Raw genomic sequence first — 27,051 nt, forward strand, 5'->3', positions numbered from 1 at the left:
TGGAGTGGTTTGCTATTTCCTTCTCCAGTGGATTAAGGCAAACAGAAATTAAGTGACTTGCCCAGGGTTGCATAGCTAGTAAATGTCTCAGACTGGATTTGAACTCAGGTCTTCCTGCCTCCAGGCCCAGCACTCTTTCTACTAAGCCATCTAGCTGCCTCACTAACAAAGTATAAATAGCTATTATTTTCATTACAGTAAGATTATTCACTTCACAGATTGCTCTACATTTTTAATGCATCTGTATGAGTTTATAGATCATTTGTTTCTTACTAGAGAAACATAAAACTAAAGTTTTGAGTAACTAAAAATTAAACATCAATTGGAAATTAAAATCTCAGAAAAATATGAGCCATTTGGAAGAATGTTTCAATTTACCAAAAAAAAAACCCAACAATTTACGCACTTTGGGGGATGCAGTTAGCTTATGCAAGCACATGTACGCACACAGAACACTAGTATTTCTTCCTTCTAGATGTTTATAAGTAGTATTTCATAAACTGGCATATACCTTTGATTAAATTCTCAATTTAATTTACCCAGTATCGTCTTTATATTTTGAACTGCTCTCTTAAAACACCTAGTTTTCTGTCTTTTTCATTTCCTTTACTGTTTTTGCCTTCCTTTATAATAATGCCCTTTCTTTCCATTTCCCCTGTGCAACTAATTATGTTCATACATTTTTTGTTCTTTGAAGCAACAGATTTTTTCATTTTTAAAGTATTTTTATCCCCAAATGCACAAAGTATTTCTTCTTACTTTAATATTTTTACTAGCAACCATTTTCCTTTGAGTTGTCTCAGCTTCTTTGTACGTATGGTTTTTTAAACCTAACCTGAACATCCTTTGTTTGCTGCAGGATTAACTACTATTTATCTGGAGGTTTCCACCCAGTGAGTTTTCATATGGTCAACATCCTCCTGCATTGTAGCATTTCCGTCCTAATGGTTGATGTCTTCTCCATATTATTTGGTGGTCTACAATATACCAGTAAAGGAAGAAGATTAAACCTGGCTCCCAAATCATCCCTTTTAGCTGCATTATTTTTTGCCGTACATCCAGTGCATACAGAGTGTGTAAGTACTTACCTGTTTCATCTGCTTTCATAAAGAAATTTATAAGAGCTCACCTATTTACATATTTCTATCCACTTTCATACAATGGTCATTCTGTGATTCTAAAATTATGGGTAGTATACTCTGCCATCTTCATCTGCCAAATATGAAACAATCAGGAAATATATTTATTAAGTACTTAAAACCTCTTGATAGCAAATAAATCAAAAGTAAGCTTAAGAAGTAAGAACTTCTAAATGTTATTAATGCTATCTGCTTAGCTAATTTAGCAACACTAATTGTAGTGATGTGAGTTTCCATATTCAATAATATGGAGTTCTTATATGTATATGGTTATGGTTAAAAATAGCTTTTAATAGAATTTCATTTTCTACTCAAAACAGCTCTCTATGATAGTATCATTATATCATATCATAATAGTATTAGCATTATTGCCCCCATTTTACAGATGAAGGAACTAAAGGTCTATAAAATTAAATTGTTTGCCCAAGGTCATATAATTATTAGGAGGCAGCTTGATGGCTCAGTGGATAGAACTCTGGGTCTGGAGTCAGGAAAACCTGAGTTCATATTTGGCCTCAGACACTTACTAGCTGTATGACCTTGAGCAAGTCACTTAATCTCTGTTTGCCTTAAGCCATTGGAGAAGAAAATGGCAAACCACTCCATTATCCTTGTCAAGAAAATCCCATGGACAATATTAGCATGCTATGCTCCACAAACATGACTGAATCGACTGAAAATCAGCAAGAAGTTGTTAACAACATAGTTATTTAGTATATTAAGTAGGACTGAAACCTAAGTCTTCAGGTTTCAAGTCATATTCTTTCTTTGTTTATTTTTTCCTTCCTTGCTTCCTTTCTTTCCTTCCTTTCTTCCTTCCTACCTACTTATCTAGGAATATGGATCTATAGGCTTATTTAATATGTATTTGTTTATGGAATTTATATATTTTATTTTATATTTTTTATATATGCTATTATGGATCGGCTAGGTGGCACAGTGGGATAGAGTGCTAGGCCTGGAATCAGGAAGACTCATATTCCTGAGTTCAAATCTGGCCTCAGACATGTACTAGCTGTGTGATCTTGGGCAAGTCACTTAGTTTTGTTTGCCTCAGTTTCCTCATCTGTACAAATTGAGCTGGAGAAGTTAATGGCCAACCACCCCAGTATTTTTGCCAAGAAAACCCTAAACAAGGTCACAAAGAATTGAACATGACTGAAACGATTGAACAACAGCATTATCTATTATTCATGTTACTCTGCTTGTACCAACATGAATCAGAGATATAGAAACAGTGCATTTCTCTTTTCTCCCTGCTTTCCTTAATAGGTTAATTATCAAAGTTAATTGGGCCTGGTCTTTTTTCTGACAGTATAATTTGCCATCACCTCATCAGAGCACTGGGAGTATCTAGATTTTAACTATAGGTTAAAGATCATTTTGTGACTGCGTAAAGCATTTAAACCCTCCCCAGGGAGCCTTACTTAGCTGGAGGTATTCTCAATGCCAAGCCTCATAAACGGTATGGTCCATGGGGTCACGAAGAGTTGAACAATAACAACAACGGGATTCTGAGAGGACATGCTTGGAGATACACACGGGCAGGATGATATATATCCTATACAGTTGTCCTATACAGTTATCGTATCTAGAATTCTTGACAATTGTTTTTCTTGGTTTTAAAAGAGAGTTCCATGAAGAAGGGAAGGAGGTTTCTTTTTTTTTCCCCAGAAATGACTGTGATATAATATCAGAAGGTATCATACTTTTGAAAACTTTTTTTTAAATGGACTTTAAAAAACTGACTCAGTTGCAACTCTAAGTATCAATTACTTTTGCTATTGATCTCCACTGGCATGGTATTATGACTAAAATCAGAATTTCAGAACAGGAAGGTTCTTTGGTCATAATCTAGTTCAGTCCTCTCTTTTTACAGATAAAGAAACTAAAGTCCCCACCAAAAAAGTAATTTTCCTAAGGTCATATTGCTAGCATTAGGATTAGAATTATAACTCCAGCCCTCAGGGAAAGGGGCAAAAATGGTTTAAATTAAAAGTTATTCCATGTCCAAAAGGGTGTAAAACTGCATACCCTTTGACCTAGCAATACCACTACTAGGTTTGTATCTCAAAGAGATCGGAGAAAAAGGAAAAGGACCTATATTTACAAAAATGCTTATAGCAATTCTTTTTGTGGCGGCAAAGACTTGGAAATTGAGGAGTTAGTTCCCCATAAATTGGGAGAATGACTGAACAAGTTATGGTATATGATTGCGATGTAATTCTATTGAACTATAAGAAATGATGAGAGAGGTGGGTTCAGAACAACCTAGGAAGACGTATATGAACTGGTGCAAAGTGAAGTGAGCTGAACCAGAACATTGTATACTGTAACAGCAGTATTGTTATGATGATCAGCTGTGAAAGACTTACCTACGTTGATCAATACAGTGATCCAAGAAAATTCCAAAGAACCCGTGAAGAAAAATGCTATCTACATCTAGAAAAAGAGAGAGAGAAAGAACTGGTGACCTCAGATTGAAAAATACTTTTTTCACTTACTTAATTTTTCTTGTTTGTTTGTTTCTGCAACATGACTAATATGGAAATGTTATATGACTTCACATGTATAACTGATATAATGTTGCTTGCCTTCTTAATGGGTGGGAGAGGGCTGTAGGGAGAGAGAATTGGGACCTCAAATTTTAAAAAAAATGTTAAAAATAAAGTATAATTATTTAAAAATTTAAAAAAGAAATTAAAAGTTATTTTTAAGGCAGATTAAATGAACCTAATTCTCAGCTCCATAGTCTGTTGTGAACTCAATGAGAAAAACTCATTGTAGATTGACGTAGGAAGAACAGAATGTTTTCCTAGCCTTTGCCTATGCTCTTTTGTGCTGCACTTGACCATAGTATGTGAGGGCTTGTTTTGGAGTAGTCTGTTTGGGGACAGGAATATCAGTGCTCATGCTTGAGTATTTCCTGAGTAACACTTTCTGGGCTGTCCTGTATCTACATTAGCCCACTGGGCACAGGATGTCACTGGTCTATAGTGCTGCTTTTTAGTGAGCTCTACAAGCTAATTCAGCTGAGCTATTGTTAAATATACTTGGCACCAACTGTATTAGCCAGTGGCTTTCAGGGTAGGGTAGCTGGGGATGGGAGTTAAGTTTCCATTTGCACGTATATGACTTGGTAAAAATTACAGAAAACTGTATGTAAATCTTTGAAAATTATTGCTTGGGCTAATAGCCTAAGGGATTCTTGTCAGGTGCATTTTGGGGCTCAGTGACCTCTGAAATTTAGTGATCATTGTAGCTAGCATCTTAATTTTACAAATGAGATTTTACATTTCTCTGCCCTCAGTGGTACTCAGCATGAAGAGTATGATATTTCTGCTTCTTTTAAAGTTCTATTCTATATCCAGCTAAATGACTTCCTGAGTACAATATAGTGAATTTAACACCTTTCAATAAATTTATAAACATTTAATAGAATTTGCAGTCTATGACAGAAAAAAAATGAGATTTGATTAAAGAAGCAATCCATGTCTGTTGGGATCTGTTTATTATTTAACAGTCGCTTGTTTATGCTCTTTTTTTTTTTTGCATTAGAAAATTCAGAAAACTTCAGGACTGCACCCCCATAGGCTGAAAACTGCTTTGATAGTTCAGACTTAAGTAGGTTCTTCCTTGCTTTCTTTGTTTTCTTTCTTCTTTCCTTCCCTTATTTCTCTATCTTTCCTTTTTCCTTCCTTCTTTCTTTTTCTCTATATATGTCTATGTTTGCATTTATATATATGTATGTGTATATATGTATAGATATACACACACAAATATGACTTGTCTCTGTTGCCTAAGCTGTAGAATTGAAACACAAAGTCTTGGACATAGGTTCACCAAGAAAGATTATAGCACTTTAGAGCTAAAGGGCAATTTAGGTGGACAACCTGTATGGTTAGAGGATTACAGGCCGTGTTATATGAGGTTTAAAGGAACTGGGAATTTTTAGCCTGGCGAAGAAAAACTTGTGGGGAGCAAACAATAACTCTCTTCAAGTGTTTAAGGGCTTAGACTTGCTTGTTTGGCCCTAGAGAGCAGAACTAAGAGTAATGAGGGGAAATTGTGATGGAGAGAAATTCATTCTGCTTGATCTAAGGAAAAGCTTTATAACCGCTATGGTTGTCTCAGTGCAGGACAAGTTGCTGTGACAGGTGGTAGGTTCCCCAATTCTCTGTGCTTGGAGGTATCCAAGCAGAGTCTGAGTGACCACTTGTCAGGATCTATGTAGAAAGAATTCCTATTTATGGACCTATTTGGACTACTTACACTTTGATTTTGTGATCTCTGAGGTCCCTTCTAACTTTACAGTTCTGAAATCAGTCCCTTCATCTCACTGATGAGAAAACCTAAGGCATCATATCTTGTTAGTGGCAAAACCAAGGCAAAAAAGCAATCCATTGTCCTTTCTACTACACCAAGCTTTCATCCCTAATGAACAAATGTCATGCTTTGATTCTGATCTAATTCACTTGTAAACACAAAAATGTAACCTTAAAACATCAGAAATTAAATGAAGCATTGAAGAATTGGCAGAATTCTGATTTTAATAATACCTTATTTGTATGTTGGCAAGTTTTATGGTTTAAGCACTTTTCCTCACAAATAACTCTGTGAAAGGGGTAATATAAATGTTATTAGCCTTGTTTTGTAGATGGGACAACTAAGGGTCAGAGAGGTAAAGTCATTTGTCCAAGCTTACAAAGCTAGTTAAGTGTGAAAGGTAGAACTTGAACCCAGGTCTTTTGACAGAAAACTTTTTTGAATAGATTGTACTGCTTTGTAGGTCTTTGAAAAAGCTTTCAAGTGCTGACAGTTGTTAAGTGTGTCTGGTCATACCATTTGGGGCCTACTAAACACTGGCAATGTCCCCAAGTATCCTACAGTATAGTAAAACTAATACGTAAGCATCCTGGGCCATTAGGGAGAACTTTAGGGTAATCCTAGCTACAGGAGAGAAATGGTTATATGTAACTTGGTTCAGACTGGAAGATTCCTTAAAGACCTCAGTATCAATCATAATACCTGCTACAATGTCTTACACACAGTAATTCCTCAATAATGATCTGTTAATAACAATAACACTAGCTAACATTTATATTGCGTTTACCATGTGCTGAGCACTGTGCTAAGCAGTTTACAGTTATCTCGTTATATAAGGAATGTTTATTCCTACAATATCTTTGTCACACTGTAGGCCCTAAGACAAATGTTCAAAATTAAGTGGGAAGATACATTCAATGCTGTTTAGAACAGTCTTCTATGAAAAGGAATTGTTTTGCTGCTGTAACTTAACAATGCTTTACCTCCAAGGCTGCTTGTTTCCCTTTTTTCAATCTCCCTGCCCCACTCCCAATTCAAATGGGATTTTTTTAAATGAGCAAAATTAGAGCCACCCAAGATAGCAAATGGAAAGACAGCTTCTCAAAGACTTTCCAGGGCCAGCCTCTATTAGGCAGCATTGTTTTCTTCAGCCGTTGGTCACACCATTTTCATGGGTTAATAGCTTTAGGACACAATGTCGCAGATTGAAAATTATTCTTCAGCTACCCTGGTATGAGGAGAACAGTGTATTTTTATGTGCGTTTATCATACTGTTTATAGTATGCTGTTTACATTTAGTATGGGAATACAAAAGTAGCTCATTCTGGGTTTGCTGAGTTTGAAATAAGTTGGTACATTAAGACTAAAAATATTTTCACGTACAAGAGTTTTCAGTGAATGACATGTCTCTAAAAGAGAACTCAAAATTTGTCAGGCTGTTGAAAGTTTTGCTGAGCTACTCTTATCTATAAACTGCTACTGGTAAAACAAATGAAATTAGTATTAAAAATATTCAATTGGCATACGAGTCTTATTTTTATAATTTCTTAATTATCCAGCCTCTGATGGGTCATTCTGGTATGAAAGTGACCTTGTGGTCTCAAGGCTTTGCCAGCAGAGCACAACCTCTAGCAGATCTGACTGAACTGGAATAGCTTTAAGTAGGGGACTGGGGATGGACTGTATATTCTCTGTCTCAGGATCACCCTAGCTAAATGTGGAGAGGTCATGAATTTTTTCAGCCACAGCAACTCATAAAGACCACTTACTAAAGTATTTAATGGCTGTGATTTCTATTAATGGGAGTGCTCCAACAAATGAAATCATGGATCTTTCAAGTACGTGCCAAAGTGCAAGGCATTACTGTGATGGAACTAGTAGAAAGAAGTGGAAAAGAAAGTCAAGGAAGAGGAGGGGAAGGAGAGTCTTAAGTGGGTCAACCATTTGCACCTCAGGCTGTTTCTATAAGGCCCAAGAACAATTTGCTGATGTTGGACTGGAGATCCATAGGTGGGGCTGCTCACCTGAGACCCAATTGTGCTGTCCCCCATCCTAGGTGAGAAGATTAACTAAGCTTTCTATCATCAGTCAATCAACAAGCATCTATTAAAGTCCCTACTATGTGCTGGGCACTGGGAATAATACAAAGAAAGAATGAAACATTCTATTCTCAATAGGGATTCTGTTTTCTAGGGTAGTGCCCACTGCTACTCTATACAGATCAAGAGTTGGCAGTAGTCAAGCATAACAGAAAGTAGCAGATCCTAGGGACCTTTTTTCAAAGTTTCTGTGCTCTTCCAATAATGCTATAGTGCATTTCAAATCATAGTGAAATATTATCTTGCTTAAACGATAAGGGATAACATTTTGCAAATATTTCCCCCCAGAAAAGATAGCTGCAGTAGACACTGCAGATCTGATCCACTAAGTAAAAATTGTGCACCCACATTTGGCTTGGACAAGGTTTAATCACTTTGCATATGTGTTCACTCAAAGTGATTGTATTGGGGGTGGAGGGAAGCAGTTCATACCCAATTTCATTCTACTAACTCTTCCTTTTCTCCTTCATTACATTCTAGGTTTTTCTGTTTCTTATCAAATTAGATGGTGGAGATTAAGGCATATGTGTTGCCCTTCAGGAATTTCTATCAAGAGTATATAGGTTATGCTTAAATAGGCTTAGAGATAGTTACTACCTTTAAAGGACTGTTTTAAACATTGTTTTTCTAAGCTTTTAATTATGATATGAATATATAATAGTTGTGGACATATTCTTCATTTTCAGTGCAACTTTAATGTTATTTCCTACTCCCTAAACTCTCTAGAAAAATTAAGTTAATCTTAATTTTACTACCCCTATTGATTAAAGAGTCGAAATTTAATAATGTCAATAAAAGCTTGGTTACTTGAAATACTGGGAAAATAGAGTATGCCAATTAATCAAGAATCTCATTGAACTAAAATTTGTACTTACAAATAGACTATATCATGAATTAACATGAGTCATTTGGAAAGAACTAATTAGATAATCTGTCTTGGAGAAACTGTGATGGAAATGCAAACATGTCCTGCCTTAACATCATTAATTGGCTCCACAAAAACACAACTTTTGATGATGTTACAGAGGGTAGTTCTGTACATACAGTGTTGTAAATGGGTGACCAGTAAATCATGTTACAGGGGTACTTTGCAACATTCTGGGAGGTGTGGGGGGAAAGAAAGAATTAGACAGGAGTGGGTGGGATGAGTGTACTATGATAATAATATTATACAACTATATTGGGTGAAACAGTGTTTTGTGGCATCCCTGTACACATATAAAATTTCTTCTGAATCATCTAGTTAAGTTAAGAGAGAGTAGCTTGGCTAAGAATAGAGTCCGTTGGATGATAAAATGCCTGGGGGTGGAAGATATGAGGTTCCGTTTTCTTGCCTAGTGTTTACCAAATACTTCTGAAAGTTTCTACTTTCCACCCTATAAGGGGCTTTGATCTGAGGAGGAAAAACTGCTACAAGTTTTATTCTTCTACTTAAGTAATTTAGATGCAACATTAAATTTGCATTTCTAGCATTAACTCTTATGACTTCTTTAAGGAAAGCTTTATAATCACCTCATAGTTCTTCAGGTCTATTTCTGTCTATTTTTCTCATTTTTGAAGTATTTGTCATTTACCATGAACTTTTTTATTCAAGATTTATGTTAGAGGATATCAATAGTGCCAGTTTCCAGAGCATTCTTTTGGTAAATGCTAGATAAATTAGCTCCCTCAATATTTAAACACTTCAAAGTGTTTTTCATTAGGTTCATAGAAAGCCCATTTTCTTCTGAAAGTAAATAAATCAAATCTTATCACTAAAAATTGAAACTCCAAATGATTGTAAGATACTACCATAAGATGAAACAATTTATCAGAATAGCCTTGCTGTAGTTTTTGTTTCATGTTTCTAAGTAATTATATTTGTGATTTTCCCAACTAGATTTTTGAAAATGTATATTTTTATGAAAATCTTTTTTCTCTCTTTTTAAGGTTGCTGGTATCGTTGGCAGAGCTGACCTCCTGGGTGCCCTCTTCTTTTTGTTATCTTTCCTTGGCTACTGTCACGCATTTAGAGAAAGTAAGCATTGTTTAACTTTTTATTTCATGTCTTATTGGTAAATTTTTATATTTATTTGATATACATACCTTATAGGCTTTTAAAAGACTAGAAAAAACTCAATTTTAGGAGCAATATGGGAAAGGCTTCATGATTGGAAGGGACCTCAGACATCATTTGTAATAGCTCCAACCCAAAGCACAAATCATAACTACAAATGCTTAGCCAACTTTTGCATAAAGACCTACAGTGAAGAGGAAATTGCTGCTTAGTGAGGCAAACTTATTTCATCTTTAGATAGCTCTAATTGTTAGAAATTTTTTTTATATTAAACTGCAATTTCCCTCTCTATGAATTCTATCTTTGGTTCTGGTTCTGTTCTTTAGGGTCAAGCAGAACAAATCTAATTTCTCTTCCCTATGATACCTTCAGATATTTGGAGACAGTAGTCAAGTCTTCCTAAAGTATTCCCCTTTCCAGACCAAATGTCCATAGTTCCTTCTAAAGATACTCTTTTGGCATGGTTCCAAGTCCTTTCATTATCCTCATCACCCTCTTCTGGGTACGTTTCATTTTGTCAACCTTTTTTCTAAAATGTGGCACCCATAATTGGACATGGTACTAGAGATGTTGTCCAACCAGGTATGCTAGTAGCAGAAGCTACTTCCCTTCCTGTGGTGAATGTACTTCTAATAATGTAGCATAAATTTGCATTATCTGACTGTCATATCATTTCTGACTGTCATATCACATTGATGACTCATGATGAATTTAGAATTGACTAACCCATAAGTTTTTTTTTTCATTTAAATTGCTTTCTAACAAGATCTTCCCCAATTATTTATTTATACAGTTGATTTTTTTAACCAAATGTAGGGCTTTTTACCCTTATTCAATTTCATCAGCTTTGCTTTAGCCCACATTCTTGCTAATCTTTTTGGTTGCCAGCTCTATCATCCGGCCTATTAACTATCACTTCCAGATTCATGTCTGTAAATTCGATGTGCCATTTATGCCTTCCTGTAAGAAGTCATTGACAGAAATGATGAACAAACCTGGGCCAAGGACAGAGCCCTGTGATGCTCTACCTGATGGATCCATTATTCATCATTCTTTGGGTCTGTTGAGTCAGCCAGTTCTGAATTCACCTCACCTTTGCTGTCATGCAGTATGCTTTTCTGCCCAACTCCCTTAGCTTCTTTTTCAATATTTAGTCTGTTTCTTCCCTATTACTCTCTCAATGAAAGTATTCACATAGAGGCAGGATAACCACTTTTAAGGGATGTTGTAGAGAGGATTCTTTCTTAAGTAGGGATGGCCCGTGAAATCCCTTTTAATTCTGAGACTGTAACTTAACAACTATATGAAATTACATTGCGAATAGATTCATAGAATGATGTATACTCTTCAGTTAATTATTTTTGGTACCATTACTAAATCAGTTAATTTTTAAAAATTGTTATTTTCTAATAATAGTGTGAAAAGAAACTTTGTGAATGTTTTTATTACTAAAAACTCGAGGAGAAATGCAAAAGGAATTATAACATATCTGTAATCATGGGATTGGATTTCTAAGCCTGAACTGTTCTTTAAATGTCATGTCAATGTGTATAAATTGTTTTCTTATTAAAACTGTTACTAGAATTTTCCAGATTCAAATGACTGTTTAAGAACACAGAAATTTACATTGGAATTGTTTATTTTTTTTAAAAGATGGTCACATTTTTACCTACAGTCTGATATAATTTAGGTCAAATCATGTCTCCCCTTCTACTCTGGATGCTAGAGTAGAAGAGGTCTGATGAAACACTGATTTTATCCAGGTTTGTCAGTTTCATCCCTAACTTTCCACATGCCCCAGAATGACTCAGATATATCTATAGTTTTAAAATTAGATCTTTGTCAAATAATTTATTTCTCTGGAACATAAATATGGAAGATAGGGATGAGATTATCTTGTTTTTATTCTTCCTTGTGCTCATGAATCTCTTAACTGTTTTATCTTGGTTCCCAAGGAAGAAGGTAAGTTCAAGCAACTAAGAGTCAAGAGACTTTAGTCACTGTTTGTTACATCAAAATAAACTGTGTTTTTTATATTCTTCAGTGAGGTATTGCAAATGTAACTAAATGGTCTTACTTCTCTGCCGTCTTCTCCCAAAAATTCACCCATGGTCTTCCCAAATTTTTACCCTTTGTGATGGTGACACTTGAAGCTTTGAATCTTTGCCCCTCATAAAGGTTTCATAATTCAGACCACTGTTTATAAGAACCTTTTTATGACCAATTTTACCCCTACTAGGATTATGAGGCATCACTTTAAAGGAGACTAGCTAATTACATGACTAATCCAGTGGTACATTGTGATTATGAATCACTGATAATGATGGACAAACTCTCTACCACCCATTTCTGTTAAATGTCAAATATTAGTACTTTGTATTCTTGAGTTGTGAATTAAATACATAACACAGTCACATGAGATAAAAGGTTTACCAGTAGTCACATTTTTCTTGGAGAAAATAAACAATTCAGTCTGTTGTCTTTTCTCTGGAATAACTGTAGATCAATGAAATGTTTTATTAATTTTAAATTATATCCTTTCTAAAGTAATTATCAGATCATCTAAATCTATGTCAAGGAGAATATATAAGGACTTTTTAATGAATAGACGGCGATAAATAGAGATTTAACATTTGGGTTAGATCATCTGAGAGATAACATTTTAAATCTCTCCCTTGGTTAGTTGACACTAAAATAATCTGAGAAATGAAGTAATGTGGTTCTTTGATAAATTCTATTTTGGAAACTAGGTAAGTAGCAAGGTAAAGATTCTTTCATCTGTAGGTGTGACTATCATTAAAATATTTTTTCTTTTAAATCTATTTGCATGGCTATTCTCTGAATCTTTTTCTTTTCAGAAAGATTTGTTTATCTGATTAGACATTCCTCAGAATAGAGGGACAGTTCTGCATAATATGACTTGGGAGGGAGGGGAGATTGTAAGCTGCTAGATAGTGTTTGGAATTCTTACACTAAACCTCTCAAGGAGAAGCTGTTAATATTTTATAATTCAACTCATATTCCTTGAAATTGAATAACCTATTTTCTAGTGTACTTTCTGGGAAAAGAAAAATTTGAACTAAAACCCAGTCTTTGGCATTGTTGCACAGTTAGTTTCAAGTCTCTTGCAGCTATTAACACCTCTCTCCTTGGAGAATATAAAGCCTTAGGATGCTCCAGGGGTTCTGCATTTCCTAAAGAGATTTATTCATCAGGACTTGTGGTTACTAGACTTTTAGACTTATTTTCTGAAGGTCCAATGGTTATCCTTGTTCATGTACTAGGAAAGTTCTGAATTACAGCCACATTGTCATAGTGGTTTTGCTTTAGGGTTGAAAAGGTGTTTAAAATGTGATGCTACGTGAGAGTAAAGGGTGGTTATTAATTTGGTTTCCATTGCTATTTCCATTTTTGACTCATTATTTTCATACCACATACTATTGATAAAGCTATACATGTAGCCTGACTAGAGCTGCTCCATTCCTGTCAATGGAGCCTCTAGGTTTTAGACAACTTTTACTTTTTAATGATCCTTTTTTAATTAATAAGTTTTCTAATAGAGAATTAACTGTGGTGTTGTAAACATTGAGCCATTGTAATAATCTTTAATCTTCATGGTAGTATTCAACCTCATGTCTGTGACAGCTCCCTAAATGTTAATCTCATGAGTATCAAGTGAGTCTTCCTTCTATAGTATATGACTACAGAGTTCATTGTGGTGGTACCGGTATTTCCAGTTTCTGTTATATTTTTGCTTGATCTTCTGGGGCCATTTTGATCAAAATCAAGTGGTTTATCTTCTTTACCTATTTCTGTCATAGCAGAGTTGCATCTAAATTCTTTTTGCAGATTACTTGCCACAAGGTGTTCAGAATGGAGCCCTCATCACAGGGCTGCTTAGTATTCATGATGGAAAGGAGGCCAGCGAGTATAAATACTAGATGTTGCTTAATGTTTATTGGGTACCCATAATATATGACCTGCTGTTCACACTTATTAGATTGAAGCATAAATTAAGGGAAAGAGCCAATATTGGCTATGGACAGGCTTGAAATATAGGGGGAGTAGAGTTTTATAGAAGAGGAATGAATTATTTGAAGATCATTTAAACTAATAACTTAACAAGTATTTTAAAGCTGTTCTAGAGAATGAATTCCTTTCTGGTAACCTCATTAAATTCCTTTAAAGAAAAAGAGGAGATGACTATATTGCAAGCCTCTGTATCATTTTAAACTGGCTGTATTTATTATCAGGCAATTTTGTGTTAAACCTCTGCAATCCTGGCATTTTCATCAAATGAAAACCTAGTGAAATAACACTTCTGGGGCCCTGCCCTTTTTGTGGGTGCTTAAATGGGATGTCTGCAGGCAAGATCCTTCATAACAGGATTTTATGAAAAGGAAATGTTTTACAAAGGAAGCTTACCTTTCCTTGATATAACCTGTAAAGAAGAAAGCTTAATTCACTGTAAAAGAAAATTTAAGAAAATGAAGTTCAAAAAGTATATTCATTACAATTTTCAGATCCCCTCCCCAAGGAAAAAAATTTTATTGGCTTGGATGAAATATCATCTCAATATTTGCATCTGTCCTGAAATCTCATTTTTCAGATAGAAACATTTGTACATTTCTATGTAATGGTTCCATGTTTGGACTATCAGACTGGCTAAATCCATTATCCATTTTCTTTTCTAAGCAAATAGTCTAAAAGTTCCACTTACTGGGCATATAAGACAGGATCTGGTTTCATCTAGTGGTAAGTATAAATATTCTCAAGTATTGTGGGAGACGAGTATTTGCCTCAGGAGAAAAGGAATTCTTTATGACTGAAGAGCATTTTTTTCTTCTTAACCTTTTGTTTTTCCCAGCAAGTCTAAATCTTGGTGTCATTCAGTATTTTTTAAATGATCTAAGATAACAAGTAGTCCCTTAAAGAGACCTTAAAATCCATTCTGAACTCAGCAACACTCATACACACCATTAATATAGAATAAGCTAAAGCGTGTCAGCTCTTACTCCCAATATATTACTTCCTCTATTTACCTTTCTTGGTTAATTACCTATTTATTTTGATCTTAAAGTTCTTTAAAGCAAAACATGTACATGTAGTTTTTAGATTTTTAGGAAAATATTTTTAGATTTTTGCCCTTTATTGTCATGGATTTTCTGGTACTGGTATTCACATGGACATTGTCTTCACTCTGCAAATTGTTTTGGGTTGCAGTATTGCCTGCGTTTCCCCCAGTGATCCTGCCCTGAATGAGAATAGCAATATCCAATTCCCTTCACTGTAGGCTTAGAAGCACTACTTGGACTGTTCCAACTTTTTGAATAGGAATCTGATGCTCATTGTGTTTCTTTGGCATTTATACAGTCATGGCCATCTGTTGGGGTGGCATCGTTCCCACTTACAATATGATGTGCCAGTTTCAACTCGGCATAGGTGCCAACCATATATTGGTTGAGAAGCGTGTCTTGTAGAATATGATACTTTTGCTGAAAGAACTTCCCAATGGAAAGCAATGCCAAATCAGGGGCACATGCTTCAATGAATTGATCACATCTTTTGGCACTTGTCGGTGTTAAAATTGAAAAGGACCTTGATGTTTTTTTTCCTGTGTTCCACCTCTCCATCACCCTTTACCTCAGTCTACCTGAATACTGACATTTCCCCACATTAAATCAGAAGTAGATACTCCACACATCACCATTTTCTAAGAGTGGCTCCATTTTTTGAGCATTGAATCATAATCTGGAAATTTGCCAGGACTTCTTAATTAAATATACCTGAGGAAAATATCCTTTTAAGGATCAGAGAGCAATTGGTCAATAGTTTGCTTTCAAGAAGGAGAATATTGACTTGATTTTTTTTCCTTTTCTTCTGGTCCAATGGAACCTGAACTTTAATAGGCAGAGGTGGAGGAAGAAGATTCAGAGCAAAGATAAAGTCCTGAGATGTTTTTTTATGATTTAAATTGTACACAAAAGTAAATTCTATAGCTTGGGAATTCTTCTCTTAAAAAGGATATTTCTGAAAGCACATGAAGTAGAAAGAGAACATGTCTCTCTCTAATTGGAATAATTTCTGTTGCACTCAGCTAACATTATACTTGATAATTCATATTCACATTAAGAAATGAAATTGTTTTTCTAAATGCATATTTGCACTTCTACTCAAAACAGATCTGCAGAGAAAAAGATTTGCATTATTAGTAATTGTATTAATAAATAAAGTGAAAATAGGATTTTCGTGCATTGCAAAGCATCATTGTCCTTTCAGGAAGGTCTGACCTAAGAATAGACTTAGTTTCTGTTTCCATGATTCAAGGTGATATAATGGCTAGGTTGCCAAATCTTTGTAAATTTGACTTTCTTTTCTCAAACATGTTAGGTGAAACTAAAGTTATACTATTATGAAATAGTTGGTGTAAATCAAATATACTATAGCACAGTGCTTAGTAAATGCTTGTTGCATGTTGCCATTGCTTTACTAGGATGGTCAAAGGTGGATTTATTTAAACATGGCTTAGTAAATGCTTGTTGCATGTTGCCATTGCTTTACTAGGATGGTCAAAGGTGGATTTATTTAAACATGGAAATTTGATCATTGGAATTCAAATAACATAAACTTCTCAGTGAGTCCCTTCCAAAAGGACAGGAGGATGGGAAGGGCAAAATGGAAATTTATCATCTTAGGATTGATGTTTGAGGAATATTGAGAGTATAAGAACTGAACTAATTATTTCTGAGTTAAGACCTGTTTTTAATTCATGGACTAGGAACTTATTCTTTTTGATTAAAGGCTATTGGCTTATGAAAAAAAATTGGAAAAGTTGTGAGCCACTCACAAACAAAAAGCAATTTAATTTAGTTTTGTAAAGATATAGAAATGTATTTTAAAGCCAATTGTTTTTAAAATTGAGAACAAAGAATGCCAAAGTTTATTCAATAGATGATAAATTAGCTCTGCATTTTAGCCAGTTAAGAGGAAGAGGCTAGAAAAAAATATGTTGAAAAATATGTTTCACTACATATGGACAATAAGTTCAACCCAGAATTGTGGAAGAAGAGGTCTTAGATCATATTTGGAAAACTATTTATTGCTTTCAGTGATCCTAAGCCATTCATTGCTGCAAAAATCCTACTTAATAATAGCTAGTATTTATATAGTGCTTTAATGTTTATAAAACACTTTGCAGATATCTCATTTGATCTTCACAACAACCATAACAGGTAGGTTCCATTATTACAGAGGGAATTTACAGATTGGGAAATTAAGGCAGACAAGTTAAGTGACCTTCCCAGAGTCACATAGCTAGTAAGTGTCTAAAGCCTGATTTGAAGTTGGGTCTTCTTGACTACAAGTTTAGTGCTTTCTCCACTGTACTACCTAGCTGCCTCTGGGTAAATAATTCTGAGATTATAATACTACTCTTGTCTTGGTGATGTATATGGGATCAATCATACAGTACCATGATCTTGGAAGATTCAAAATGGCAGGTGACTCAAAAGAGTATGGGAGCATGTGTAGCGGGTGAAAGTTGGCTACATCAGTAACATTAGCATGAAAGACAGAATGAAGCATAAATGTGACTGGAAAAGGAGTTAGTCCAATTATATAATGTACATTCTGAGAGCTTCATTGACATTCAATATAATAGTAAAAAAAATTTTTTTAAAAAACAGAGGCTTTGAAATGAAGCTACTGATTATTAAGGTGTATCCTTGGCTCAGTGTGGAGGACTTTGTCAAATTCTTTATAGCATTTCTAAATTTCTTTGTGTCTTTTGGTTTTATTGATAATGAAAATGTCAGAAAGGTGGTAGTTTAGTTTTTCTTTCAGTGTGCCAACTCCTTGGGCATTGGATAGAGATCATCTAAAGAGAAGAACATTTATTTTTTTATTTAATTTTTTTTTTAATTTTTATTTGTTATTTTAATTTTTCCGTAGTTATATGTAAAAACAATTTTTAACATTCATTTTTAAAACTTTGAGTTCCAAATTCTCTCCCTTCCTCCCTCCCCGTCCACCCTCATTGAGAAGGCAAGCAATTTGATATAGGTTTTACATGTGTAGTCATACAAAACACTTCCATAATAGTCGTGTTGTGAAAGACTAACTTTATTTTCCTCTCTCCTATCCCATCCCCTTTTTATTCTGTTCTCTCCTTTCACCCTGTCCTTCCTCAAAAGTGTTTGCTTCTGATTACCCCCTCCCTCAGTCTGCCCTCCCTTCTATTATCCTCCCCCCTTTTTATCCCCTTCCCCCCAATTTTCCTGTAGGGTAAGACGGATTTCCATACCCAATTGAGTGTGTATGTTATTCCCTCCTTAAGCCAAATCTGATGAGAGTAAGATTCACTCATTCCCTCTCACCTCCCTCCCCTTGTCCTCCACTGAAAAAGTTTTTTCTTGCCCCTTTTATGTGAGATAATTTACCCCATTCTACTTCTCCCTTTCTCCTTCTCCCAGTAAATTCCTCTCTTATCCCTTAATTTTATTTTTTGGATATCATCCCTTCATATTCAACTCACCCTGTGCCCTCTGTCTATATATATACTCCTTCTAGCTACCCTAATAATGAGAAAGATCTTATGAGTTATGAATATCATCTTTCCATGTCATAATGTAAACAGTTCAGTTTTAATAAGCCTCTTATGATTTCTCTTTCCTGTTTGCCTTTTCATGCTTCAGCAAGATTGAGTCTTATATTTGAAAGTCAAATTTTCCATTTAGCTCTGCTCTTTTCTCAAAAATGTATGGAATTCCTCTATCTCATTGAATGTCCATTTTCCCCCTCATGGATTGTACTCACTTTTGCTGGGTAAGTGATTCTTGGTTTTAATCCTGGCTCCTTTGACTTCTAGAATATCACATTCTAAGCCCTCTGATCCTTTAATGTAGAAGCTGCTAAATCTTGTGTTATCCTTAATGTGTTTCCACAATACTTGAATTGTTTCTTTCTGGCTGCTTGCAATATTTCCTTCTTGACCTGGGAACCCTGGAATATTACATATTCCAGTAACTGTATCCTAGGACTATATATATGTATCCAGCAGGAACTATAATATTCCTGGGAGTTTTAACTTTGGGATCTCTTTCATCAGGTGATCAGTGGATTCTTCTGTCTTACCCTCTGGTTCTAAAATATCAGGGCAGTTTTCCTTGATAATTTCTCGAAAGATTATATCTAGATTCTTTTTTTGATCAAGGCTTTCAGGTAGTCCAATAATTTTTAAACTGTCTGTCCTGTATCTATTTTCTAGGTCAGTTGTTTTTCCAGTGAGATATTTCAAATTGTCTTCTTTTTTTTCATTCTTTTGGTTTTGTTTTATAATTTCTTGATTTCTCATAGTCATTAGCTTCCATTTGTTCCATTTTAATTTTTAAGGAATTATTTTCTTCAGTGAGTTTTTGGACCTCCTTTTCTATTTGGCCAGTTCTGCTTTTTAAGGCATTCTTCTCCTTACTGGCTTTTTGGACTTCTTTTGCCATTTGGTCTAGTCTATGTTTTAAGGTGTTATTTTCTTCAGTATTTTTTGGGTCTCCTTTAACATTTTTCGTGATCTTCTTGTATCACTTTCATTTCTCTTCCCAATTTTTCCTCTACTTCTCTTGATTTTCAAAATCCTTTTTGAGCTCTTCCATGGCCTGAGACCAATTCATATTTTTCTTGGAGGTTTTGGATGTTGTCTTCTTCTGAGTGTATGTTTTGCTCTTCCTTGTCACCAAAGTAAGTTTCTGTAGTCAGAGTTTTTCCCGTTGTTTGCTCATTTTCCCAGCCAATTACTTGACTTTTTAACTCTTTGTTAAGGAAGGGCTCTGCTTCCAGTAGCAAGTGCGAACTGTCCCAAGCTTCAGGGGTTTTGTGCAGGTGTTTTCAGAGATACTTCTAGGGATCTGTAAGTTTTTAGTTCTTCCAAGGTGGTATGATATAAGGAGAGGTGTTTACTTCCCTCCTTTGCCTGTGCTCTGGTCTGTGAGTGACAACAAGCACTCTTTTCTGCCCTGGGACTCTGAGGAGGGTCCCCTCTCCACTGCTGCCACAGCTCTGCTATGCTAGTGCTGCTTCTCACCCCAGGACTATATGTATGGGCAAGGCAACAGAATCCTGCCTCAATGCCAGCAAAGAGATCCCTGTAATCTCCTTCTGACCAGTTCTTCGATCGCCTTACCATCTGTGAGCTGAGAGCTCCAGGAGCAGCTGTTGCTACTGCTGCTTCAGTCACTTCTAAGGCCTGCTCCTGGTTTACTGGGGCCAGGGCTATGCTGGAGTCAGGACTGGACTGCACTCGTGTCTCACCCAGATCTGACAGTCCTTTCCTACTGACCTTCTAAGTTGTCTTTGACATTTGTGGGCTGAGAAGTCTGGAATCCATGCTGACAGTCATTCAGTCCCCTGAGGCCTGCTCCAGATTTGCTAGGGTCCAGTTTGTGTTGGCATGGCCTGTGTTAGACTGTGCTTGTCTCTTAGCCTGGTGCAACAGACCTTTCCTGTTGACCTTCCAGGTTGTCTTGGGCTAGAAATTTGTTTCACTCTTGTCTTTTTGTGGGTTCTGCTATTCTAGAATTTGTATAGAGTCATTTTTAAAAGTATTTGGAGGAGTTTGGGGGAGAACTCAGGTGAGTCCCTGCCTTTACTCCACCATCTTGGCTCTGCCCCTCTTGAAATTCAAGAGTAAAACATTTAAATTAATGTTTATAGATAGTCTAAAAACTTCATGATTCCTAGCACACTCTGCCCCTTTTCTCACTCTGCCATTATCCATGTGGAAGCAAAGAGACCTCTACATAATGCAGAGACACAAGGCCGTACTTTTGGGTCATTTTGCAAAAAAAAAGAAAAAAAAAAGGGGGGGAAAGGAAAAAAAATACAGCTGGGCTCTTCCGGTGGTAAGTCTTTCTATATTTATCTATACTGGACTTTGAAGACAAGGCGGGTTCTTACTCAAAATCTTTGTAACTTGATAGAATTTGCCAGCGATGGTGCCCTACTGAAATGGCCTTTGAGAACACTGGATTACCTCCTGACTACAGTGAGATATCAGAATTATATTTTTCTGTAATTGGAATACATGATAGTTGTCATCAGATATTTCTTAGTCCATCTCTTAAAAAGAGAATCATACACTCTAGGTTGCCCAAGAAGATAGAACTAGAATCAGTAAGTGGAAGTTTCTAAGAAGCAAACTTTAGCTTTAGGATGAACTCTCCATTATATAAAGACCTCCAAAAATAGAATTGTGTTGTTGTTTAGTCATTTTTCAGTTTTCCTAATTTTACAAATGAGGAAACTGAGGCAAACAGGGTTGGGTGACTTGCCCAGGGTCACTCAGCTAGTAAGTGTCTAAGGTCACATTTGAGCTCAAGAAGAGGAGTCTTCCTGACTGGGCCAGCATGCTATCCACTGCACCCCTTAGCTGCCCCAAGAATAGAATAACTTGCTTTATGAAGTCGAAAGTTCCTTGACAATGGAAGAATGCAAACAGCAAATGGATAGCTATCTGTCATGTATGCCAAAGGAAAAATCTATGCCGTGGGTGGGAGGTTTTGTCATCCTTACGTAGTATGAGTCACAGATCCTATATCATTTTCACTCAATCTAATCTTCATAAATAATGAGGGAAACTTTGGAACATTATGTCACCACTACATCATATGCCCGCATTCTGTTACTGAGAGCCATGGTGACAGGCCTCAAAGCCAGAAAAGAGCTCAGTTAAAATTCTGTCCCTAATAGATACTGGTTATGACTCTGGGCAAGTCACTTAACCTTTCAGAGTATAAGGCAGTTCTTTAAGACTACAATAATTTGGGGCAGCTAGGTGGCACAGTGGATAGAGCTCCGGCCTTGGAGTCAGGAGGACCTGAGTTCAAATCCAGCCTCAGACACATAACACTTACTAGCTGTGTGACCCTGGGCAAGTTGCTTAGCCCCATTGCCTAGCCAAAAAAAAAAAAAAGACTACAATAATTTGCAGAAGAGGTGCCAATGTTTAGTAGTAGATGGCATTTCCTTACCTGGGAATTCCTTATACCAATGAACTCACAGGTTCAGTTCTCATTCTCTTTAATATTATATCCATTTTTTAAAAATAAGAGATTTTGAAAATGTTGACCTCAAACTGCTAAAGCTTTTCTGGAATTATGGAAAAGTTGGCTTTATGATGATTCCTGAAATAAATAGTTTTAAGAGCCACATGTACATGTTTCTTCTCCTTACTGTCTTCTGTGTACTTCTAGCCTTGGAGTTTTATGGTACATAGAAATCTCTCAGAGAGATGAATATTAGCTTATATAAAAGAATATTAGTTCAAACATAGCTACCAAGTCTGTTCAGCTTCCTAGAATTAAGATCTGCTGGTGACTAAGAACATGTTCAGAGCAAGTTAACTATGTTGTTGAGTCCAGGTGTGTAACTTTATGCTACAGGCTTTTAGTGGGCACTAGCTAATTCCAAAAGTACATCCTGTTTCTTGTTTATGAAAAGTCCTGATTATTGTGGGGTCCAGGGTATTTGTCCTCAATTGAGGACAAATTTATATCATACAACTAGGTAAAGTATCTCAACTCAGTTAAACACAGCATAATTTGGAGGCTGAAAATGCCTTCTCTGAGTATTCAGGATGTCTGAGCTTTGTGAAGACAATGGACTGGGCTTGAAAAATTCCATCTCAAGGCAATCTCTTTTCTGCCATCACAAGGCCTTTTTTGTCACTGTGTTCTGTGTACCTGTCATACTCAAACTGCTTGATTACTTAGCTACTCTTTTCCTCCTCTGATAGTATAGTATTCTTGCTACTTGGGTCACCTCAGATTTAGAACAGAGCTGTAAGAGAACTAAAAATGTGTCTTTTTTGCCTATATGATATTCCTAGTACATTTTGCAATAGCAAGGCATCACAGGATTATAAGACACATAATACTGAATCTAACATTTCTCTGATAAGCACCACTTCTGTACATGGTTGTACATACTATTTACAGAGACTGGGACCACCCCCCTCTTTAAAGGAAGTGTCTTCTTCAGTATCCATTTCCGTCCCTAGATGATGTCCTGATTGTAGGGGAGAGGAAAGAAAACCCTTTATACACTGTGTAAAGTTGCTCCAAAAAGTTTTGTGAAGTTACCCCTGAAACCTCCATGCATCTAGTCACCCTAATAGTGGTGAGAAACCCTGGTGCCAGCTCTGCAGGTCTTTAGGATAGATTCTTATCATTCCCATCATGGTGGCAGGAACAACTTCCTACAGGAGTCGCCTTAATACCAGATGGACCCCCAGAGATCACAGTAGGAGTTCCTTGATGTGATATGTCAGAATAACCTGTTGGGTGACTGATATCTTAGAAAGAGACAATTTGCCAACTTTCAAGTCTCATGTGAAGGAGACTTTGTTGCCAGGGCTACTTTTGCTCGCTTCCTGAATATGTTTCTGAGCACATGAATACGAAAACCTGAGGAGTAGAAATCAGCATTAACAAGAGGGTTAGTTCTAGTTAATTATGGGTATCAATCAGCAATCGTTTATTTAGTATCTACTATGTGTCAAGCACCATTTAGGCATTAAAAATATGATGACGAAAATGACAGTAACATTCTATTGTGGGAGACAACCTCCGTGTGTGTATGTGTGTGTGTGTGTGTGTTAAATGCAAAATAAATACAAGACAGTTTAGGCAAGGAAGACAATAGCAATTAAAGGAATTAGGAAACCCCTTGCATAGAAGATAACACTTAAGCTGAGTCTTGAAGGAAATAGAAGATTCTTTATAAAGTGGAGGGGAGGAGGGAAAAACATTATTGTACAATGGCACAGTGATGGGAAATGGAGCAAAGTGTGCGAGGAGCAGCGAAGGTAGCCAGTTTAGTCAGATCATGGATTGTGGAAGGGGAATAACATGTAATAAGTATATGCTTATGTGTAGTGCTTCTACTAAGAAATAAAAATCTGGGAAAGAAACTTAGACTGTAAACCTGGAAGAAACCTTCGTGATCAAACCCCTTCATTTGACAGAGTAGGAAATTAGACCTAATTGTATGAAGTGATTTGCCCCCAAGACGTAGAGGTAACAAGTAGAAAGATGATACCACCTGACTCCAGATTTAGTGTTCTTTCTACTTCACATGCCTTCCAAAGACTGACAGAGATTCTTGAACAGTAGTTACCCAAGGTAAATGTCTAGGGTTTCTTTTATCATTCCTCATGGTGACAAATCTTTGAACTGCACTGAATAACTTGTATAATTTATCTTGATTGACAGATAACAAGGAAGGAGCTCAGTTTTCTACATTCTGGGTGCTGCTGAGTATTCTTTTGAGTGCTGTAGCTATGCTGTGCAAAGAACAAGGGATCACAGTACTGGTAAGGGCTCTGAAATAGAAATCAGTCTCTGATTAGTCATATACATCTGCCAATTGTTTCAGCTCTCAAGTTGCTGCTGCATTGTGACGTAGTTGCCCACGTATATACATTGTTATGACCCATCCTGGCATTTTGGTGGATTTTTTTCAGCCACATATGTTGAGTACACCCGCCAAATTCATTGTGGGCTGTCAATTTAAAGAGTATATTTCCTCATGCCCCAGTTACTGAGAAACAATTTAATTTATACTTGTCTATAGTATGTTCTTTTCCCATTCCTTATTGAATGACACTCTGAGATGCAAAGCTTTTCTTTCTCTCATCTATACTAGATATGAATGCCTACTCAAAGTCACGATTCTTTCTGGAATAACCAGTTGTGGTCTTCCAGGGATGATGGTGATTACTTCAGATAGGGAATTGGCTATAAGCTGTAATTTGTAAAGAATGATCAGCAAGAACAGTTTAGATTTTAAAATAACACAGATCCATTACAAACATCTCAAGAAAAAGAGAGTAACTGCCTTGAAAATATGATTGTTGCCTAATGGACTCAAAACTTTTGTGACTGGTTGGTGGCTCTTTAAGATAATTTTTTCACCATACTTATTGTAGCAGTAAAACATCAGAAGCATTTTTATTCCTAGATTTGGTAGGTGCAGTGAAACTTCCTGTGTTTAAGCTAGTAGTGATGAAAGGTTGACGAGATTGGCTCTGTCATTGAATTTTGCCTTATAACTTTGGGCATAAAGAAACCTCTGTAAGTTTCTTTATGTGTAAAGCTGACACTAGAATCTTCCTCTGTCCCCAAGATGTCATGTACCTTAAAGACTCTTTGTGAAGTTTAAATAAGTTGTCTAGCTTTCAGCTTAGTACCTAGAAAAGGATCTACAACAATATTGCTTAAAATAGGATTTTGTACAATATTGCCAAGCTAAACAGTATTGCTTAAAAGGGGATTTTTGTTTTCAGAGGGTTCTGATCAACCTAGACATGTTATAAGTTCACTGACCTTAATTAAGAAATTTTAAATTTGAATTGTAATTGTAAATTTAGAAATTGTAAATTGTCTTGTATGCCATATTCAAAATATATGTTTAACATTATCAAAGCATCTTTGAAGATGATTTATAGGTGTATTTTGGGGAGGAAATATAGCTGCTAGCTTAAATTTTCAGTTACTTGGAGGAAATTCAACCTGAAAAAATCTTTAATAATGTTTAATTATTTGTAGCAATGCTTTTAAAAAATTAAAACTATCATTTGAATTATTAAAATCTACCATTCTAAATAACAATATCTGTACAACCTGAGTGAGTGTGTAGAAAGACAGCATTGCATATAGGTAAATAGCCACACTTGGAAACAAAAAGACTCAGGCTTCAAATCCTGACCCTGGATGTGTGACCATGAGTACAAATCACTTATCCTTTTTAAGCCTCAATTTCAAATCTGTAAAATGGGAATAAAAAGAAACCCATATAGTTCCTACCTCACAGTGTAAGGCTAATGAGAATTATCAAAAATTTTATGTGAAAGATATGTGATATGTAATTGAAGAGTTTTTTTTTTCCTGGTAGTGATGAAATTAACTTATTCCTTGTGTAATTTGCTGTTTTAGTTTTGTTTTCAGGTTTATTATCTCTTTAATCATTCAATTAACAGGCAGCTAAGTGGTACAGTCAGAGCACTGGGCCAGTAGTTAGGAAGACCTGAGTTCAAATCCAGTCTCAGATACTTACTAGCTCTGTGACCCTGGGTAAGTCCCTTCACCTTTGTTTGCCTCAGTTTCCTCCCCTTCAAAATGAGGATAATAATAACACCTACCTTCCAGTGTTGTTGTGAGGATCAAATGAAATAATTATAAAGAGCTTATAGCACAGTGCCTGGCACAGAGTAAGTGCTGTATAAATGTTAGCTATTATTATTGTTATTAACAGGTAATCATTGAGTAATTACTGTATGCAAGACATTGTAGTAGGTATTATGATTGATACTGAGGTCTTTAAGAAATCTTTTAGGCTGAACCAAGTTATAAAAGAAACCAGTTTCTAAGTGTTGTTAAGAAAACCTAGCAGAATTGTTTTTAAAAAATTAAACAAGTATTATTAAATAGGTTAAACTATATAATACAACCCTAGCTAGAAGTGGGATTAGGGGAGAGAAGAACTGCTACATTCTTCTCCTAGAGCAGAGGTTCCCAAACTTATTTGGCCTACTGCCCCCTTTTCAAAAAATAAATTACTCAGTACCCCCCTGGAAATCTATGTTCTTTAAACCTTTAATTTTTTTTTTAATTGCATCATTTCAGATGGGGAGAAAATTTGGAACTCAAAATCTTGTGGAAGTGAATGTTGAAAACTAAAAATAAGTTAATCTTTTTAAAAAAAAATTTTAAAAATAAAATAAATTACATCATTTCAAAAATATATAATTTTTAAATGATGCATCTTAAATTTAATAATTTATTGTAAATTGTGGGGTTTTTCCAACACAGTTTTGATTTTGCAATGATGATGCAATATTGCGTCATGTAACTGTATAGTATATTATAAACAAGTCATTGTATGCACACATTCCTGCCGATGCATGCTGGAGTTCCCAACAGTGCAGGACAGGTTCACCTGCCACCACTTGCTTGTCTGTGGACTTGACCACTGATTGGTTAAAACTTGCATTTTGTGTATTTATTTGGAAAATAATGTAATTACTATGACTTTAACTCTGTTATACAACAGAAAAAACATATACAAATGGTTTTTCAAATTTTTTTATCTTTTCTTCTTCCCTTATGCATCTATAGCCCCCTTTTTTATTTAATACCCCCAATTGCCCCTGAGGCTATTACTGCCCCCCCCCGATCAGTCCAGCATCCCTCAAGGGGCAGTATCACCCACTTTAGGAACCTCTGAGAGTAAAGTGAGGAAAACCTTCCCCTGGTTGTTGACAAACAAAACCAAATAATGAAGTTAAAGGCACCAGGAGAAGAAGCATCTCTCTTCTGCCTCTCATCCCCTTCCTGGCAATTTCTGCCTCATGATGTTGAAGAGGGGAACTACAGATTTGGAA

The 27,051-nt window shown here is 35.9% G+C and overlaps 1 protein-coding gene across 3 annotated transcripts in view; it reads left to right on the forward strand.

The window, feature by feature from the left end:
- Positions 1-27,051, forward strand: part of TMTC4 (transmembrane and tetratricopeptide repeat containing 4) — a 93,751-nt gene that overhangs the window by 20,075 nt on the left and 46,625 nt on the right. For all 3 annotated transcript variants that reach the window (XM_027854110.1, XM_027854111.1, XM_027854112.1), the window contains exons 4-6: positions 860-1,076; positions 9,494-9,581; positions 23,882-23,982. In XM_027854110.1, the coding sequence (XP_027709911.1) occupies positions 860-1,076; positions 9,494-9,581; positions 23,882-23,982 (406 nt within the window). The remainder of the gene's footprint in view (positions 1-859; positions 1,077-9,493; positions 9,582-23,881; positions 23,983-27,051) is intronic.

Source organism: Vombatus ursinus, unplaced genomic scaffold (genome assembly GCF_900497805.2).
Source record: "Vombatus ursinus unplaced genomic scaffold, bare-nosed wombat genome assembly UNPS02010304.1, whole genome shotgun sequence".
Taxonomy (NCBI): Eukaryota; Metazoa; Chordata; class Mammalia; order Diprotodontia; family Vombatidae; genus Vombatus; species Vombatus ursinus.